This window comes from Symphalangus syndactylus, chromosome 8 (genome assembly GCF_028878055.3).
Source record: "Symphalangus syndactylus isolate Jambi chromosome 8, NHGRI_mSymSyn1-v2.1_pri, whole genome shotgun sequence".
In the NCBI taxonomy this organism is placed as follows: domain Eukaryota; kingdom Metazoa; phylum Chordata; class Mammalia; order Primates; family Hylobatidae; genus Symphalangus; species Symphalangus syndactylus.
In genome coordinates this window covers 141,016,301-141,036,209 of record NC_072430.2, presented here as the reverse complement: position 1 = coordinate 141,036,209, position 19,909 = coordinate 141,016,301, and the positions used below count along the sequence as shown (strand labels likewise).

The window sequence follows — 19,909 nt, the reverse complement described above, 5'->3', positions numbered from 1 at the left end:
CTATTCCCTTGATACCAGTATTAATTCATTTTGAGGACAGAGGCCTCATGACCTTATCACCTCTTAAAAGTCCCACATCCCAACACTGTTGCACTGGGGACTAAGTTCCTAGCACATGAACTTTGTGGGACACATTTAAACCATAGCACCCATTTAACTCAAGATGACCTCTCCTTCCTGTGCCCCTGCTCCCAGCTACTGGCCCTTTTACATTATGAATTCCTTGAAGTCCATTCCAAAGCCAACTTACTTGGGGGTCAACTAGCCATCCTTTCACCACTGGGCTCTTGTGTCTGTGCTTTCTGTCCATGCATCAGTCAGAGCAAAGCACTCACACTTCATTTAGTTCCCCCGAAAGGAATCCCTTTGCACCAAGCAGTGATGAGCACTGCAGAATTACTAAAGATTTTGTGTTGGAAAATGGAGAAGGGAGATTACATTGCACTCACTACAGTGAAATCTTAAAAATTCCTCTTTGCCATTTGTCCTTCTCACTGTTCCTCGTCATTTGTTCTCAGTCACAGCAGGCAGGCTTCTTTGTTCCTTCAGCATCCAGCTTTGGCCAGTCCCTATCACTTCCACTGGGTTAAGTACTTCATCTCCACCCCAGTCTCATTTCACATGTGCCAGGGGCTCAGAAAACTGCAAGGACTTCCCTGCTGCGACTTCCCCATGGCCTTTGGTGTCTCATAAGACCCCTTTCTTTAAGCTGCTTATATACAGTATATACCCCAAGAAGAATATATTGTGTGCGTGTATATATATACACGCACACAGTATATATATAACCCAAGAAGAATTTTGATGCATGAAAATTATTGTCCATCTCCTACATTAATATCCACTGTGGGCCTCCTTAAATGCTTAAAAATGTTTGACATGTTGAGTTCCCTACTCAAAATCCCTTAGAATTATTTGATAATGGCCACGACTATTTTCAGAATGACAGCCCGGAATCTAAAGGAAAGAAATACGATACAAACTCATGTTTGCTGGGTACTGTATGTTAAGTTCATCATCTCATTTAATGCCAGAATGATACTCATTCTACTCTAACTTGACAAGTGCATTATTGAAAATGTGTGCTCACTGCAAATTTGAAGCAGTGAAATCTTACTGAAAACAAAACTCAGGGATTGTTATGTGAAAGAGCTTCCTCATAAGCAATCATTCCTTGTGCCATATTGAAGGGTAGTGGGTGGCTTAGTGGAAAGAGGGTCAGTCTGTTCAAATTGGCTCCTTCTCTTCTTACCCACGGGACCTTGCATAAGTTACCTTCTTTGATCTTCAGTTTTCTTTACTCTTAAATGGTCACAGTAACATGCACCCAGAGCCCACACAGGCCCCAGCATGCACCTGGAGCCCACACAGGCCCCAGCATGCCCCCGGAGCCCACACAGGACTCACCTGCACCCAGAGCCCACACAGGCCCCAGCATGCACCCAGAGCCCACACAGGCGCCAGCATGCACCCGGAGCCCACACAGGCCCCAGCATGCACCCAGAGCCCACACAGGCCCCAGCATGCACCCAGAGCCCACACAGGCCCCAGCATGCACCCAGAGCCCACACAGGCCCCAGCATGCCCCCGGAGCCCACACAGGACTCACCTGCACCCAGAGCCCACACAGGCCCCAGCATGCCCCCGGAGCCCACACAGGACTCACCTGCACCCAGAGCCCACACAGGCCCCAGCATGCACCCAGAGCCCACACAGGCCCCAGCATGCACCCAGAGCCCACACAGGCCCCAGCATGCACCCAGAGCCCACACAGGCGCCAGCATGCACCCGGAGCCCACACAGGCCCCAGCATGCACCCGGAGCCCACACAGGCCCCAGCATGCACCCGGAGCCCACACAGGCCCCAGCATGCACCCAGAGCCTACACAGGCCCCAGCATGCACCCAGAGCCCACACAGGCCCCAGCATGCCCCCGGAGCCCACACAGGCCTCACCTGCACCCAGAGCCCACACAGGCCCCAGCATGCACCCAGAGCCCACACAGGCCCCAGCATGCACCCAGAGCCCACACAGGCCCCAGCATGCACCCAGAGCCCACACAGGCCCCAGCATGCACCCAGAGCCCACACAGGCCCCAGCATGCCCCCGGAGCCCACACAGGACTCACCTGCACCCAGAGCCCACACAGGCCCCAGCATGCACCCAGAGCCCACACAGGCCCCAGCATGCACCCGGAGCCCTTTGTTCTTATCCCTCTTTCCTCAAAAAATGACACAGCCCCTCGCCTAACTTTGTCTCCACATACACCATGTGAGATCTCCCAAAACAACATTTTACTTACCAGCCCTGATTTTTCTGTTTTACTAGTACTCATCATGTTTGAATGTTTTAAGATGCAAGTTTATAGACACTGAAAGACTTTTCATATATAAAATTAAATGCCCCAAAAATGATTTCAATATTAGTCGTATTCACTGGGCATTCTGTACTTGATTTTAAGATCAGCATTTTACTTCACATATATTTTAAATTTTAAAAGCTCATATTAGAGGTATGTTTTCCATTTCTATGTGTCTCCTCTTAAGTTAATGAAATATTGATAGCAATTTCAAGTTTTACTGAATCAATTTTATTGACATTTTTAGTATAATTTGCTGCCAACCTAAAATATCGTGGAGCTAATTAGTATTTTGTTCAGAAGGATAAAGGAAAGTCATGGGGCCCTTAAATTTGGAATCACAGCATGAGCATGGCATGTTATCAAAATATACATCATTCATTGGAAAAATGAACAGTGTTCAGCGGTTCTCACACTCGTCATCAACTGTGGGGACTCTTAGGAGAATTGTGTTTGAAGTAAGCATGTGATCCGTCTGGGATCAATTGATGTGGTTAACATGTTCAAACATTGGTTTATCTTGACTGTTTTTTGCAGAAATACCCTGTAAAGGGTATCCCTTTCGACGAGGCTGTTAAATTAATCCAAGTTGCTGAGAGGGCACGGCAAGGCCGCCTAAGGGCGTTATTCATGAAGCAAATCTATCTGCAAGAATATAGAGCAAAGCAATCCAAGATGCTTGGCAAGAAAGTGACAGATACCTGGGCTGCTGCACTCCGCATTCAGAAGGTGCAAACCTAGGGCTCCTGGAGTTGGGGTACAAGGTGTCTTATAACTAAAGATGCATCCCAACTTTGGGGCTGAGCTTCAAAACTCAAACCCCAAATCCTCCCCTTAATAGAACTGGATTACATTCCAGAAAGATTTAGTAACTTACCCTGGGGAAACCACTAACTAAGCTTGGTCATATTTTCAAATTTTTACTCTAAATAGGTATTAAACTCAGGGCATTTTATTCAAATATTGTTAAAGACCACTGGTAATTGTTGAAATGAATGTTGCTGAAATGCAGTGAGGGTATAAATCCTTAATGGATTTTTGGAAGACATTCACACACAGATATATAATTACAGAAGGGGGACCAGGCCTTAATAGCTTCCAGAAACATGCAGCAGCCATCACTAATAAGCAGCACATCAGTGTCCCTTCTAGAAGGAATCCGTAAGGTTTTCTTTCCTTATCAGATAAGCACCATGGATTTGTGCCCCATTTTTTTTTTCAAATAGAGGCTAGGGTTACTTATAGGGAAATGCAGCAGATGGCAATGTGATACAAACTAGCATTAGGTTTCAGAGAAAATAAGTATAAGGACATAAAATTAGGCCAGAAGGTGAGGACTCTGTCCCTAATTTTCCCTGAATAGGAATAGGAGAAGGTGGTGGGGAAGGATGGATAAGAGTCTGTTTTCTTTCAGGTTTCCATGGGAATATAAAGTTTTAGCATCTGAGTTAAAAGCTTGAGTTGTACAGTTCTTGGAGGTTACTATATTTCCCCACATTACTTTGGAAATTTTTCCTTTAAAACCATGAAGTGCCATCCTTAGATCTAGCCTCACATTCCTGCTACCTAGAAGTTCCTCTTGAAGAAACCAAGGTAAAGGAATCTCACTAATAACAATTATAGGTCAGTTCTGTGGTTCATTCTTTTTAACAATGTTTTTGCCTGTGATCACAGAAGAAAAAATATTCCATCAACACACGCATGGACAGCCTGGAGCTTAGGATTAGTTGGCATTTTGAGATATGCAGTTTATATGGGAGAAACTGCAAGCCATGTTTTCTTTATATTTGTATGCATTAAACAAGTAACCATTTATTTGTTTTTAGGTTTGGCGACGTTTCCATCAATATAAGGAAACTGAAAAACTGAGAGAAGAGGAGATGATCTTCCTGGGTATGGTAAGTTTTTTTTAAGAGATAGCATCTAGTTTTCTTAAAGACAATACAATATGTGAGACTGTGTCTTCTTTAGAGAGTTTTTGAGGAAAGAAAGGAAAGAAAAATAAATGATTTAATGGAATGGAGTCACCCATATGGTAGAGAAGCCTGCCCAGGGAGATCGGAAGAGATCAGGGTTATATCCATTTACACATTTCTGTGCAAGATGCGGAATGCTGTAGATGTGGAAACAGGCTAGGAGCGGTCACAATCTGCTATTCCTGTCTGATGTCAGCAGTGCACACCACTATATTAGTATGGACGGTCACAACAGTGGGTTTGCATTGATACAGCTGGCTTTTTTTTTTTTTCTTTTTGGTGCTGGTGATTACTGAATCATAGAGATGGAAAGGTGGATTAGTTATCTATTGTCACATAACAGTGTTACCACAAACTTAGTAGCTTAAAACACCAATTTGTTGTCTCACAGTTTCTGAGGGCCAGGAGTCTGGGTACACCTTAACTAGGTCCTCCACTCGGGATCTCACAAGGCTGCAGTCAAGGTGTCAGCCAGGGCTGAGGTCTCAGCTGAGGATCAACTGCGGAAGGGCCTGCTTCCAAGCTTGTGTGGTTTCTGGCAGGATTCTGTTCCCTGTAGGGCATCAGATCCTGTGCCACAGTTCATGCCAGCTGTTAGCTGGAGGCAGCCCCCAGCTCTGTGCCATGTGGGCTTCTCCATATGGCAGCTGGCTTCCTCTAAGCCAGCAGGGGGAGGGGGGCTGCTCAGAATCTTATGCAAATGATCACGGAAGTGGCATCCCATCAGTTTTGCCCTATCATGTTGGTTAGAAGCAAGTTATAAGGGCCACCCACACTCAAAGGGAAGGGATTACATGAGGGAAGAAGCCCAGGAGGCGGGGTCACTGGGACCATCGTAGAGTCTGTCTGCTGCTAAAGATTTTTCTGCATGCTTTGCCTCGTCAAGTGCACGGCCTCTGAGGAAGGCTGGCTCATCCTCTGCCCGAGCCCCTCCTGAAAACAGAACCTCTGCCTCCCACAGGAGCCCATTCTCTTGCATTGAACTGCCATTGGCCTTCCTGCAGATCCCACTGCCAGGCTGGGCTCTGTCCCTGCAGTAGCTTGGAATGTGTCCTCTTTCCCTTTCATGTGACAATCCCTTAAGCACTTGGAGGCAGCTCTCAAACCCCTTGAAGCCAATTCTTCGCAAAGCTCATTATGACCAGAGAAGGGGACCAGTCAGTCCTAGTGGGGCTTTGTTGACCTGCTCAGTTTTCATTAAAGGACATTGTAATTTTAAAAAGAAAAGAAATAAAGCCCTTTTGGGCCTCATTCCAGCATTGACCTAAGGTGTGTTCTGGTGAGCTACTTGGCCTGATACCCCCTATCCAGTGCCCAGGTAAAAATGTTGAAACAGGAACATTGATATTTACAATGAGTCAGTCTTTGAAAATGCTAATAACATACAGAGCCCTGGTGAGGCTAATCAAGAAAAGAAGAAAAGAAAATACAAACGTATGACAAATATGTATGTATGTGCATATGTATATTTACAAACACATGACATATATATATACATACATACATATATATGACGTATATATATGTAGTCATATACACAGTATACAATGACCACAGGTACTAGCAAGTTAAAAACTATTAGGTGATGTCATGAACAACTATGGTCATAAAATAGAAAATATTGAACAGAGAAAACTGTCTAGGGAAGTATGAATAGCGAAACTGACCAAAGGAGAAGAAACCTAAATAAAACAACCATGTAACAAATGCTGAAAAGATTTTCAAAGTCCTTCTGTTAGTTCGGGTCCTGTGAGAGCAGAGGCCATGGTGGAATTAGGCATGCAAGAGATTTAGTAGGAGAATGTCTATAAAGAATAAAAGGAGGGCCCCAAATAAGGCAGGAAGAACCCTCAGATCATGACGCAGGTCGGGAAGGAGGCACCAAGGAATGAGGGCTGAGAAGGGGGAGTCTCCGCCTGCAGCACAGTGCCCATAAGGAAACTTAAATCGCTTTTAAAAATCCATGCTAACAAAAGAAAAAAGACCCAGTAAGGATGATACTCAGTTTGGGCAGGGACCCAGGGGCAAGTACAATCTCAGGGACTGCTACTGAGGGTTTAATTGCTCACCTTTCTAAGTTCAGTTTGTCTCATGACAGACACACCTTTTTTCCCAGTAGTGCCAACCCTTGGAATTTCTTTGCTACAAAAAAAAAAAAAAAGCCAAGAATATGAGCAAAGTATACAATATATAGATATTCATATTAGTATAGTTTTAGAGTTGTAAGAAATTGGTGCCCAGAAAGAGTTAGTTAAAATATCCCATTATGTATCTTTAGAAGTGATGTTTTAGAGTTTCTACATATTTTGTGAAATGTAAAATATGAACACCATGATTCTATTTTTTAATTTTTGCTTAGTCTTACATCTTTCTGCAATAAACATGTGTTTTATGTCTAAAAAATTACAGATAAAATGCATGTTCAAAATTATGTCAGAGGGGGAAAAGACATGAATCATGACTTCAATAATTTGTAGCTTTTAAAATTGTACCTTCATCAAATAATAGTCAATTTGAAATACATTTTGCCAGTTCTATGTACTTAACAAATATATATGTCAGGTAGGACAAAAATCGGGATTCTTTTCTGTCTATTTATAACAGTAGACACAGTAGAAATGTCAGAGAATAACATAAGAAGTAAAACAAATACAACATTTTAACCAATGTGAGGATATGGTTTTCTTTTTTTTTTTTTTTTTTTTTGAGACAGAGTCTGGCTCTGTCCCCCAGGCTGGAGTGCAGTGGCACAATCTCGGCTCACTGCAAGCTCCGCCTCCCGGGTTCACGTCATTCTCCTGCCTCAGCCTCCCGAGTAGCTGGGACTACAGGCGCCCACCACCACGCCCTGCTAATTTTTTTGTATTTTTAGTGGAGACAGGGTTTCACTATGTTGGCCAGGATGGTCTTGAACTCCTGACCTCGTGATCCGCCCACCTCAGCCTCCCAAAGTGCTAGGATTACAGGCTTGAGCCACCGCGCCCGGCCTGGTTTTCTTTTTAATCTTCTTTTCTTTTTAGGTTTAAGTGTTAGTTTCTAGTACTGCCTTCCTCTTCTTACTTTCAGGGAAAATAAATAAAGTGGTCACCACTATGTGGTTGATACTTTAAATCCTTTTGTTCTGTGATCAACCATAAACCTAACCATTTAAGCCATATTTTAATTAAGTCTTCTTGTATAAATATTCAGTTTTCTTTTTGGGGATTTTAGGATTTAAAATAAATTAAAAGATTTTGCCAGTGGTATTAAGTATAACTAAAATATAATTTATTTCAGTTGTCAGGATATTGCCATGTAATTTTCATCAGTTTTATAATGGCACATTCTAAATGACATGGCAAGTTCGTTTAGTTTTAGAATAGTTTACATTTTACTCTGGCCCCTCATCCTGCATTGCTTCATCTGCAGTCATGGCCTCTCCACATGGCCTTTGTTGTTCGCACATAATTATTTTGCTTGAGGAAAGAATTCAAGTCTATGTTCCAGAAACTTGGAACTGCCTAGTTTCCTGGTGGAGGGGAATGGTCTTACCATATCTGTTTGTGAACTCTCACGTTGTGATAGCCAAGCTTACTGCCTTAAAAAACATAGGAAATAACACCAGAAGAGCAGATATGATTTCAAAAATATCTTGATTTTATCACCTACATTTTTGATTTCTGTTTGATCTTTGTGTTTCAAAAATAAGCCAACATTTGTTTTTGGAAATTGGAACCCCTTGGGACCCGGCCTGTCCTTTGCTTTTTAGTTGTTTAGGTGTGCTGCCAGAATCCAATGGGTCAGCAATTTCTGCAAGTTGTTATAAATTTTTGTGATTTAGAAATTCACTGGGTGGAATATTATTCAGCTGTAAAAGAGAAGGAAATTCTGACACGTGCTGCAACATGGATAAACCTGAAGGACATTATGCTAAGTGAAGTTAGCTCGTCACAAAAAGACAAATACTGTATGATTTCACCTATATGCACTATCTAAAATAGTCAAACTCATGAAGGCAGAAAGTCGGTGGTGGTTGCCAGGGGCTGGGGGAAGGAGAAAAAGGGAGTTGTTGCTTAATGGGTACAGAGTTTCCATTTTCAAGATGAAAAAGTTCTAGAGATCTGTTGCCCAATAATGTGAATATAGTTAACACTGCTTAACGGCACACTGAAAAATAGTTAGACTGGTATGTTTTATATTATGTTCTTTTACCACAATTAAATTTGTTTTAAAAAATTCACTTACACATTGAAATGGATACTGAAATGGTTCTGTATAAATCATGGCTCTTAGCTAGTGGTCAAAAATACAAAATAAAAATTACATGAGATTCTACTGTAATTTTATTGAATCTTTAAGATATCATCAGTTGTAAGATGCGTCATTATTTTTAGGTGCCATTAAGAAAAAAAATGCTGCCAAATAAGCCAAAACACAACCTTGATTGTAATACACATCCATCCCTAATTTCAGATATGCTAAACTATGAAAAATGTACATCTTAGAATTAGCAAAATGGGGTAAGTGGTGTCTGTCTTATTAGCAAAATATTAAAAGTTTTTAAAATTATAATTATTGACAAGGTAGTGATGAGATGTTCATTCTTAACACAAGGAGTTAAATGGACTCAGCCTTTCTGAAAGCCAGTTGGCAAGTTGCCACAGGATAGTTAAGATATTTATATTCTTTATCCTTAAGTTATATTTCTGTCTTAAGATAATCATCAAAAATAGACATGTGTGTGCATAGAAGTTCCTGACAGTGTTCTTTTTAATAGTGAAAAAATTGGGAATAACTTATTTTAGTATTCTCATAGTATGTATCTAGTTAAATAATTACAATGTTAAATAATGTATGATGTCCCTGTATAATGTAGTGATATGCCAGCATTAAAAAGTATGTTTCTAACTAATTTTGACTACGTGAAAATGCTCAAGGTAAAAATTCAGGATTTAGAATTGTACATATAATATGTATAATTATACATAGAATTATATGTATATTTATAATTATATGTATAATTATAATTATATGTATATACATATATACATATATATAATATATGTATATAATATGTATAATACATATATGTATAATTATCATAGAATTATACATATAATATGTATGATTATCATAGAATTATACATATTATATGTATAATTATCATAGAATTATACATATTATATGTATAATTATACATAATTCTATGATACTTATACATATTATATGTATTATACATATTACATACATATATATTATATACATATATGTACATATGTATATACATAGAATGTACAATTATATGTATAATTATACATAGAATATGTATAATTATACGTATAATTATACATAGAATATGTATAATTCTAAAGTATATAGATTTCAACTAAAGTGTAAAGACTTCAACTAAGTATATACACACATCCATGCACATACAAAAGAAAGAAAGAAAATACGCCAAGTCTGAATAAAGCTGATGTTTTAATATGTGAGCTTTGGGAGATTTCTTTTTTTGTCTGTAATCATTTGCATTTTCTAAAATAGTCAAATTTTACTTTGTTAATTAGAAAAAAAAAACACACATTTAAAAGTAAAAGCAGCTCACCAAAATGTCAGAATAAAAGCAACCTGGCTTCACTCCCCACAACAGAAAATCAAAAACAAATATCCAGCACCAAGATTATCACCAGTAGTGTCCCATAACAGATTTAAGGATGACATGGCCTCCAGGGCCACAGAGAAGTAAAAAAACTCTGAGCCGATAGTAAGAGTGTCAGACTTCTATATTCACAATGCTCCTCCCCACAATCTGCCAGGTACCTCATGTGTGGAAAAATCTCCCCCAGACTCATGGTTTCTACCCTGGAAACAGTGAGATCAGTGTCAACAACCAGCTTCCCCATCTTGGGTTCCCTTGCAGGAGAACTATCCCTGCCTCAACCTACAGGAAGCATCATGAGTATCTGTAAGGATAAAAACCTTTTAGGGCAGCCAGAGACAAAGGGAAAGGCAGGACTAGCATCCCCAGCCCACAAAACTCTTCTCTGTATCTTGGCCAAAAGAGATGCAAAGTCAGAATGGCTGTTCAGCAGCACCACACTGTAGAAGCCAGGCTCCACAGGTCCCCTGGGCACAAACCACTAGCCAGCCTTCCTGCATAGCAGGGATATCCCCTTTGGGACCTTCCCCACTGGGACAGGCAGCACTCCAAATATTTGCTAGAGCTAATGCAAACCTGGGCTTAAGGTTCCATACAGTACTGAAAAGGAGGCAGTTACCTAGCAATAAAGGAAATTCAACAGGTAAATTGTAAAGAACCCCTAAGCAAACATATCAAAAGGAAACCAAAACAATCCAAACAGAAAAGACTGGAATAAATAAATAATTCTTCAATGACAAGACATAGACATACACCAACAAGAAATAACAGCAAACAGGAAATGTGACCTCCTCAATGAGACAAAGCAAGAAGCCAGTTACTGACCCTAATGAGATGACAACATGTGTGCCGTCAGATCAATAATTCCAAATAGCAATTAGTATTTACAAAACAAAAAAAGTAATATTAAATGGCAGTAGAGTTTCATAAATTTTTCCCGTAATATCTCCAGATTGTTTGGTATATATGGATAGGTAGGTACATGATGATATGTCAGTATTTCTCTGTTCAACACCCGTAAGAGACATATGGATATAGAATGTAATGATAAAAACAATTGTTATGTCCAGTTTTCTACTTTAAAAATTAAATTAGAAGTCAAAAGATTTAATCTAATACAATCTAAGTTTAACATGAAATTTTACTTTAGAATCAGTTGAGATTCAACAACTTCTATTTAATTAGAGTTCCATTTTATTTAATTCAGTCTACATTTACTGAACACCTATGCTGTGCCACACACCAGAAACTTAGGCAATGGCCAAACACAGTTTGTTCATGCTAAAGTCTTACTAGCTTACGCTGATACCATACAAAGATAGAATTACATGTTTTAAACTTTATTTTAGTGTTACTTTGTAGTTTACATGTACTCAGCTCAAATGAATGAAGTTTGTATTAATTTTTTCAGCAATACACAGTTTGAATGGTATAAAGAGAATAACGTGTTTTGTACTCAATGTGACTTTCTTCAGTTTGCTTTTTTTTTGAGTATGTCTTCACTTGGCATGACATGTTCTATTGAACTTGTACACCATTGAGAGATATATGGATTCAGTTTTTAAAAGAATGTTATCTTCTGTTCACTGGCTGAAAACCATTTTTAAAAATCCAAAATCTATTACCCTAAATCCAAGAAATGTTTGCAATTGAATATATTTTCCACTATATCACTGGTTAAGATATTACCTACTCATTTTAAATTTTATTTTTTATTGTTTCATTTTGTTGCACTATACCAGTGTAGAAACCATTGACTTATCTGATCAAAACCGTATTTGTATCTTTAGGAGATGCTTGGCATATTTCTAGGAGTGACTGTTTAGTAACTGAAACCAGAATTAGAGCGAGAGACATCATCATGCCTTCAATTCCTGACCAAATGTTTCTTTTACCATTGCCATATAAATTTTTTTGATATTGCCGTTTTAAATATTTATATTCTAAAATCTACAAAGAAAACTAAATAGCACTCTAAAAATTTATGTGCAGTTATTTTAATTGGCAGAGCCAATGGAGTGGACCAAGTAGAAGGAAACTTAATGATTGTAATACATTTCATTTTGTGGATCCCTTTGAAATAATTTGTCCTACAGTCATGACCATCATATATTTTATGTTACCCTAAAGCTATCAATGTTTGCATTACAATAAAGAACACTGGGGAAACACTTATTAAAGAGGAAGACCTGTCACTTTTAAACGCATCTACTGAATCCTGAAAGCACCGTAAAACCCTGTTCGCTTTCCCATTCCAACGTGAAGCAAGCTGTATTCTAAATTATTTTTTGGCCAATACATTCAATTTCTTTCTTATTAACAACTAACCTCAAGTACAAGCTTGGGCGCCCACATGAGCGCGGCCCTCTCCGGAGACTCCGTTTGGGAAAGCTCTGTGCATATTGTAACTGTGCTTTTGTTGCCCTCAGAACATGGGGTTCCTCTTTGGGAATTGCTGTCAAAGCCAAAGTGAGCAAAGAATCTAAATGAAATGGTGTTTGATGATCACACTTTCATTTCAGAACGAAATGAAACTATGTAGTCTAGCTTGATCATGTGCATTATTCATCATATTTACTGCAGATGATCTTTGTTTTTATTTAAAAAATATTATTCTCAAAAAATAGATTTGCTGTGATTTGTGGGGTTTTGTTTGGCTTTGTTTTTGTTTTGTTACACTTTTTAAATACAAAAGGGCTGTTCCCTACATGTCCTGGGAGGGAAGCAGCACCTTGGAAACGAGTGTGAGTTTCCAGGCACCAGCTTTGAAGGCCTGCTCCCCTGCCTTGAGGGAGAACCAGGCATGTGGTTGGGGGACAGGTGGGAGTGTGCGCTTCCCAGACAGGCAGAGCTAGGCTCAAAGCCCAGCTCTGCAGTGTGCCAGTGGAAGGATTTTGAGTGACATACTTAACCAGTGAGCCTCAGTTTCTTCTGTAAGGGCAGGAGGGTGCTACCTATTTCACAGAGACGCTGTTAGGAGGCCCTTATGACAGATTGAAGGAAAATGGTCTAGCCTGGAGCTCGGGATAGGATATGCCATCATGGAATGCTAGCTGATGTTAATTATCTTGAAAAATTGTAGTATGTTGTCACGATATCTGACTGATTTCATACAGTGGAAAACTATCAAGAACTATAACTTTTCATGCAACAAAACAAAATATTCAAAATAAATAGATTATTGTGTAAAATACATGTGCAACTGAGTTCAAACTATAAAACGTCCTGGCCCTTGTCATCATATACTGGTGAAGTTATGAACTGAAAATGTAGTCTGTTAAAAATATGATCCCATAAAGCAAAGGGTTTGGAGTAGCCCATAGGGTTTAAATCTTGCCTGTGTCTACCATAGCTAGCTGCAGGGGGGAATTGTGGAGGCAAAAATGGTGCTACCTGTGCACACAGCTTGTGTTGTTGCACTAGCAAAAAGTTTGCAAACACAAGCAGTGCGTCCTATACAACTGTGTCTGCAGGGCCATCAGACACCTGAGTGAGGAGATTAGAATTTCAAGGACGCCTGGAAGCATCTGTGGTTTTAAAACGCCACTTCAGGAGGCTTTGGGGAAAAAAAGGAAAAGTCACCGTTTTCTTTTCTAGTACGTGGGATTTTGCAATCTAGTTACTTGGGAACCTCTGGTTTTATTTTTAGTTTTTTCTTCATATTGGGATGCAGTTTTATTCTTGTCTCAGGTCTCCAGATCATCAGAGACTAAATGACGAAAATAATTCTCTTCCTTACCCTCCCGTTTGTCCCCTGAGCCCAGGAATCCTTTGTCTACATTCTAGGGCAGGGCATCTGCCTTTACTTATCTAATATGAGGGCTCATTGCAAAGTGCTCTAAGGCATCAGATTAAAGCCATTAAGGTCAAGAACCCTGGAGCCAACCTCCTGGGTTCAGATTCCAGTTCGACTGTTTTCTAGCTGTGTGAACTTGAGCTGGCACCTTGACCCCTTTGTGCCACAGTTTCTATACATGCAAAATGGAGGTAGTAATAACTCCTACCTCATAGATTTGTGTTAAGCATTAAAGAAACTACTATCTGTAAGGCATTTAATCTAATGTCTGGCAGTAGTACCATGCAGTAAGCACTACATAAGTGTTAGCTGTTAATTTTTTAAATAGCTTATAATCATGCATTTAGATGCTCATATCATTCATAATTCAAAAATCCTTCTTAAATTGCCATCTTTTACCTATTTAAGTTAGCAAAGATCAAAACAGTTAACGTTACAGTGTTGGCAGGGTATAGAAGCACAGACAGTGTCATGCACTTCTTAATTTTTTTTTAGCTTTTTGTTTTTTTATTTTCTTTTTTTAATTTTATTATTATTATACTTTAAGTTTTGGGGTACATGTGCACAACATGCAGGTTTGTTACATATGTATACATGTGCCATGTTGGTGTGCTGCACCCATTAACTCATCATTTAGCATTAGGTATATCTCCTAATGCTATCCCTCCCCCCTCCCCCAACCCCACAACAGTCCCCGGTGTGTGATGTTCCCCTTCCTGTGTCCATGAGTTCTCATTGTTCAATTCCCACCTATGAGTGAGAACATGCAGTGTTTGGTTTTTTGTCCTTGCGATAGTTTGCTGAGAATGATGGTTTCCAGTTTCATCCATGTCCCTACAAAGGACATGAACTCATCATTTTTTATGGCTGCATAGTATTCCATGGTGTATATGTGCCACATTTTCTTAATCCAGTCTATCGTTGTTGGACATTTAGGTTAGTTCCAAGTCTTTGCTATTGTGAATAGTGTTGCTATAAACATACGTGGGCATGTGTCTTTATAGCAGCATGATTTATAATCCTTTGGGTATATACCCAGTAATGGGATGCCTGGGTCAAGGTATTTCTAGTTCTAGATCCCTGAGGAATTGCCACACTGACTTCTACAATGGTTGAACTAGTTTACAGTCCCACCAATAGTGTAAAAGTGTTCCTATTTCTGCACATCGTCTCCAGCACCTGTTGTTTCCTGACTTTTTAATGATGGCCATTCTAACTGGTGTGAGATGGTATCTCATTGTGGTTTTGATTTGCATTTCTCTGATGGCCAATGATGATGAGCATTTTTTCATGTGTTTTTTGGCTGCATAAATGTCTTCTTTTGAGAAGTGTCTGTTCATATCCTTCGTCCACTTGTTGATGGCGTTGTTTGTTTTTTTCTTGTAAATTTGTTTGAGTCCATTGTACATTCTGGATATTAGCCCTTTGTCAGATGAGTAGGTTGCAAAAATTTTCTCCCATTCTGTAGATTGCCTGTTCACTCTGATGGTAGTTTCTTTTGCTGTACAGAAACTCTTTAGTTTAATTAGATCCCATTTGTCAGTTTTGGCTTTTGTTGCCATTGCTTTTGGTGTTTTAGACATGAAGTCCTTGCCCATGCCTATGTCCTGAATGGTGTTGCCTAGGTTTTCTTCTAGGGTTTTTATGGTTTTAGGTCTAACATTTAAGTCTTTAATCCATCTTGAATTAATTTTTGTATAAGGTGTAAGGAAGGGATCCGGTTTCAGCTTTCTACATATGGCTAGCCAGTTTTCCCAGCACCATTTATTAAATAGGGAATCCTTTCCCCATTGCTTGTTTTTGTCATGTTTGTCAAAGATCAGATAGTTGTAGATATTTGGCATTATTTCTGAGGGCTCTGTTCCGTTCCATTGGTCTCTATCTCTGTTTTGGTACCAGTACCATGCTGTTTTGGTTACTATAGCCTTGTAGTATAGTTTGAAGTCAGGTAGTGTGATGCCTTCAGCTTTGTTCTTTTGGCTTAGGACTGACTTGGCGATGCGGGCTCTTTTTTGGTTCCATATGAACTTTAAAGTAGTTTTTTCCAATTCTGTGAAGAAAGTCTTTGGTAGCTTGATGGGGATGGCATTGAATCTATAAATTGCCTTGGGCAGTGTGGCCATTTTGACGATATTGGTTCTTCCTACCCATGAGCATGGAATGTTCTTCCATTTGTTTGTATCCTCTTTTATTTCATTGAGCAGTGGTTTGTAGTTCTCCTTGAAGAGGTCCTTCACATCCCTTGTAAGTTGGAGTCCTAGGTATTTTATTCTCTTTGAAGCAATTGTGAATGGGAGTTCAGTCATGATTTGGCTCTCTGTTTGTCTGTTGCGAGGGGAAAGTAAATAGTCCAACCTCTTTGCAAGGTAGTTCAGCAGTATTACAATTACAAATGCACATTTTTTGTAAAAGTATGGTCTATGGTACCCATAAATTTTTTTTTAAGTCAGAGGAAACCTATCAGCAGAGAGAGACAGCAAAGCATAGAGAGTAAGAACAGAGACTCCAGAAATAGATGCCTCAGGCCAAAGCCCCAGCCACTTCCTGGCTGTGTGACCCTGGACAAGTTCCTTGACTTCTATGTACCTCAATTTTCTCATATATAAGATGAAGATAATAATGCTACCTAGTAGCATAAGGCTGTGTTGAGAAATAAGGGAGTTAATACTTTTCAACCACCTAAAATAGTGCCTAGCAAACCATAAATGCCATCAAAGTGTTTATTTTAATATGTTTTTAAAGACAGTAGTGCACAAAAGTAACAGATGAAAAGCCCACCACTAATTAATTATAAGCACAACTAGACCGCTTATAACCTGGTTCCTAATAAAGCAATGTTTTTTACATACTAAAAATTTTTTTAGAAATTAGGCTTAACAGGCTAGAACATTTTTTATTCTTTAATAGTTTTGTGCCCACTAAAATTGTTGCATCTAAGATAAAGATTTACCATAACTTTACTCTGAGCTAAACCATCAGCTCTAGCTATCTGTACTATCTTTTTTCACTTCTCCTGCTGGGTTCATCTTTATGAGGAGGTATATTGTATAAACACAGATACATAAATGTAGATATATTACTCTGAAATGAAATGATGAAACAAAATGGCTGATTTTAATAAACTAAAGAACACCTCCCTCTTCGCATGATCTTGAAATGAACCAACTGAGGAGCTGTGCATTCTGCAGTGTGAGGTCTTCCATGTGCAAAATTAGAACCAGGGCATGTGGCGAGCCCAATGATCTAACCGAACACGCGCCTCTAAGTGCTTCCTAATGAACACTGAGGTGTCCGGGGGGCCGCGGTGCTCATCAATCTCTGCACTGACGATGGCGAGAAATTTCACAGGATGGTCATTTGCTGGGAATGGATGTCTACCCTGCTCCTTCTTCGCCTTCAGTAACGACAAAGCGCCACGAAGAGCACACTCCAGCAAGACAGCAAGCTGCCCCAGAAAGTTAACAGCATTCAGTCACTTATTTGCAAGTATATTTGCAGCTGATAAATTGAACAGACTTTCATTTGGACAAATGTCCATTTTCTCTTACTAATTTGAAGAAGGATTTTTAAAGACAAAGCCCATCGAACATTAGATAAGCATTTTAAGTTAATGGCCCATGTAGTCCTATTTCCCCACAAACTCAGGAGGCATCACGTTATGTCCTATTTTTACAGCAACATCAATTATTAATATGTATATTTTTGCTGACAGAGGACCTTGCTATAAATGTAGGTTTCGTTATCCAGTTCTGGGTCATTAACTATGGAAAGCTTGTAAATATAATGGTTTATTCACATGGGAAGCCTTCATTAAGATGCATTATTCTACAGCTGATGTATTTCAATATATAGTATACTATCGTGTTCTCTATCTCCCTTTAATATTTGTAATTTATTTTTAAATGAGTTGCTGTTTATGCAGTGAGTTAACAAATTTGAATTCTGCATGACCAAAGTTGCTAAAGAGGAAAAGATGTTTTAGCCCAAAGGAAAAGCTGCTCATTAACATAGGACCTAAATATGTTATAACCTTTAAATTCAAAAGCAACCGGAGAAAGGAGCCACAAATGACCCAAATGTATTTTTGTCAGAGAAAGTCTATATCAAGAAACATGCATGAATACACACATATTAACAGCACAGCATGGTGTAATAGGAGAAACACAGCACTAAAGGAGCCAGGAAGCCTCATTGCTGGATTCTTCATTAACATGGAATGACGGGAAAGTCACTGAGTTCTGAGCCTCTGTTTCCTCATCTGTTCAGTGGGATAGTCATGTCCTCATTCTTACCTCAAATAATAGATGTGTGGCCAACATGGTGAAACCCTGTCTCTACTAAAAATACAAAAATTAGCTGGGCGTGGTGGTGCACTCCTGTAGTCCCAGCTACTCAGGAGGCTGAGGCAGGAGAATCACTTGAACCCAGGAGGTGGAGGTTGCAGTGAGCTGAGATCACGCCACTGCACTCCAGCCTGGGCGACAGAGTGAGACTCCATCTCAAAAAATAAATAAATAAATAAATAAAAATAAAATAAAAATAGGTGTGGAGATGAATAAAGAAATGCAGTACAGGAATATGTAAGACGAGAACCATGCCAAGGGGCTATTAGGAAAATCCAATGACAGCTGAGTGTTTTGTTGCACTCGTGGATTGTGGAGGTATTAGGAAGTTTCTTGGACACTTCGTATAGGGCTGTTGACAAGACACAAATCAGAGTCACCTGCTCATTGATTCATTTTTAGGGATGAAAGGAGAAAAGACTCAGGTAAAATATAGTTTGTCTGTATACATCTATGAAGGAAATCTTCAAATAACAACAGGAACAACATAATTTGGAGAAAAGCAACATCAGATGATACACTATACAGTAGATAATTGTGACATTATTAATACAAGACTTCAAAACAATTTTACACTTTCATCAGAGGCAAAAAAAAAATTTCAGTCATTTATTGCAGAGATCCATTTTAATATCTCCGTGAAAACTAAATTAGCCATTGGAGAGATTAAAGTCTCTATATGAATTTATGCTTCTGTCTTACACACTTAAGATGTAAGCACTAGGAATGAAAAACATTGCTTGGACGATATAAGAATTGGATATTTTTAATGATTATATAAAGGAAATTCCTAATGTTCAGTTTTGTTTTTTTTTTTTTTTTTTTTTTTTTTGAGACGGAGTCTTGCTCTGTCGCCCAGGCTGGAGTGCAGTGGTGCAATCTCGGCTCACTGCAAGCTCCGCCTCCCGGGTTCACGCCATTCTCCTGCCTCAGCCTCTCCGAGTAGCTGGGACTACAGGCGCCCGCCACCACGCCCGGCTAATTTTTTGTATTTTTTAGTAGAGACGGGGTTTCACTGTGGTCTCGATCTCCTGACCTCGTGATCCGCCTGCCTTGGCCTCCCAAAGTGCTGGGATTACAAGCGTGAGCCACCGCGCCCAGCCCCTAATGTTCAGTTTTGACACAAAATAATATAAAGAAAAGTCATGCTTTTGAGTACCTTTATTGAGGTAATTAATGATCATTTGTTTTTAACATTGTTTTTTAAAATGATTCTGTAATTCTCATTCTATATTCGCTTTTATATTACTTTAAAAAGTAATTTTTAGGGTTTTTTTTCCTAGCATCATAAAAGTTGTATGTTCTCAGCCGGGCATGGTGGTTCACCCCTGTGATCCCAGCACTTTTAAGAGGCAGAGACGGGCAAGTTGCCTGGGTCTAGGAGTTCAAGACTAGCCTGGGCAACATGGCAAGACCTCCATCTCTACAAAAAGTACAAAAAATTACCCAGGTGTGGTAGTGTGCACTTGTACTCCCGCTACTGGGGAGGCTGAGGTGGGAGGATCGCTTGAGCCCGGGAGGCAGAGGTTGCAGTGAGCTGAGATTGTGCCATTGTACTCCAGCCTGGGTGACAGACTGAGACCTTGTCTCCAAAAAAGCAAAGTTGTTTGTTCTCATTTTACTAAACTTAGAAAATTGGCTCAAATTTCCTTACGATTTTCTAATGCATATATTTACAAAGTATGGTATGTGTGGTTTCCTTTTCTCTTTTAACTGACTTTATGGGATGAGTGGACACTGTATTTTGATGACATCTTCATTGTGAAATCCCTTACACCTCTAGAGGTTCATAGGTAT

General features: G+C 39.5%; 1 protein-coding gene across 8 annotated transcripts in view; it reads left to right on the top strand.

The window, feature by feature from the left end:
- The window catches only part of IQCA1 (IQ motif containing with AAA domain 1), a 178,892-nt gene that overhangs the window by 18,487 nt on the left and 140,496 nt on the right, over positions 1 to 19,909 (top strand). For 6 of the 8 annotated variants that reach the window (XM_063645773.1, XM_055291067.2, XM_055291065.2 and 3 more), the window contains exons 4-5: positions 2,897 to 3,088; positions 4,186 to 4,257. In XM_063645773.1, the coding sequence (XP_063501843.1) occupies positions 2,897 to 3,088; positions 4,186 to 4,257 (264 nt within the window). The remainder of the gene's footprint in view (positions 1 to 2,896; positions 3,089 to 4,185; positions 4,258 to 19,909) is intronic. The other 2 variants (XM_055291068.2, XM_063645774.1) reach the window with 1 other exon arrangement.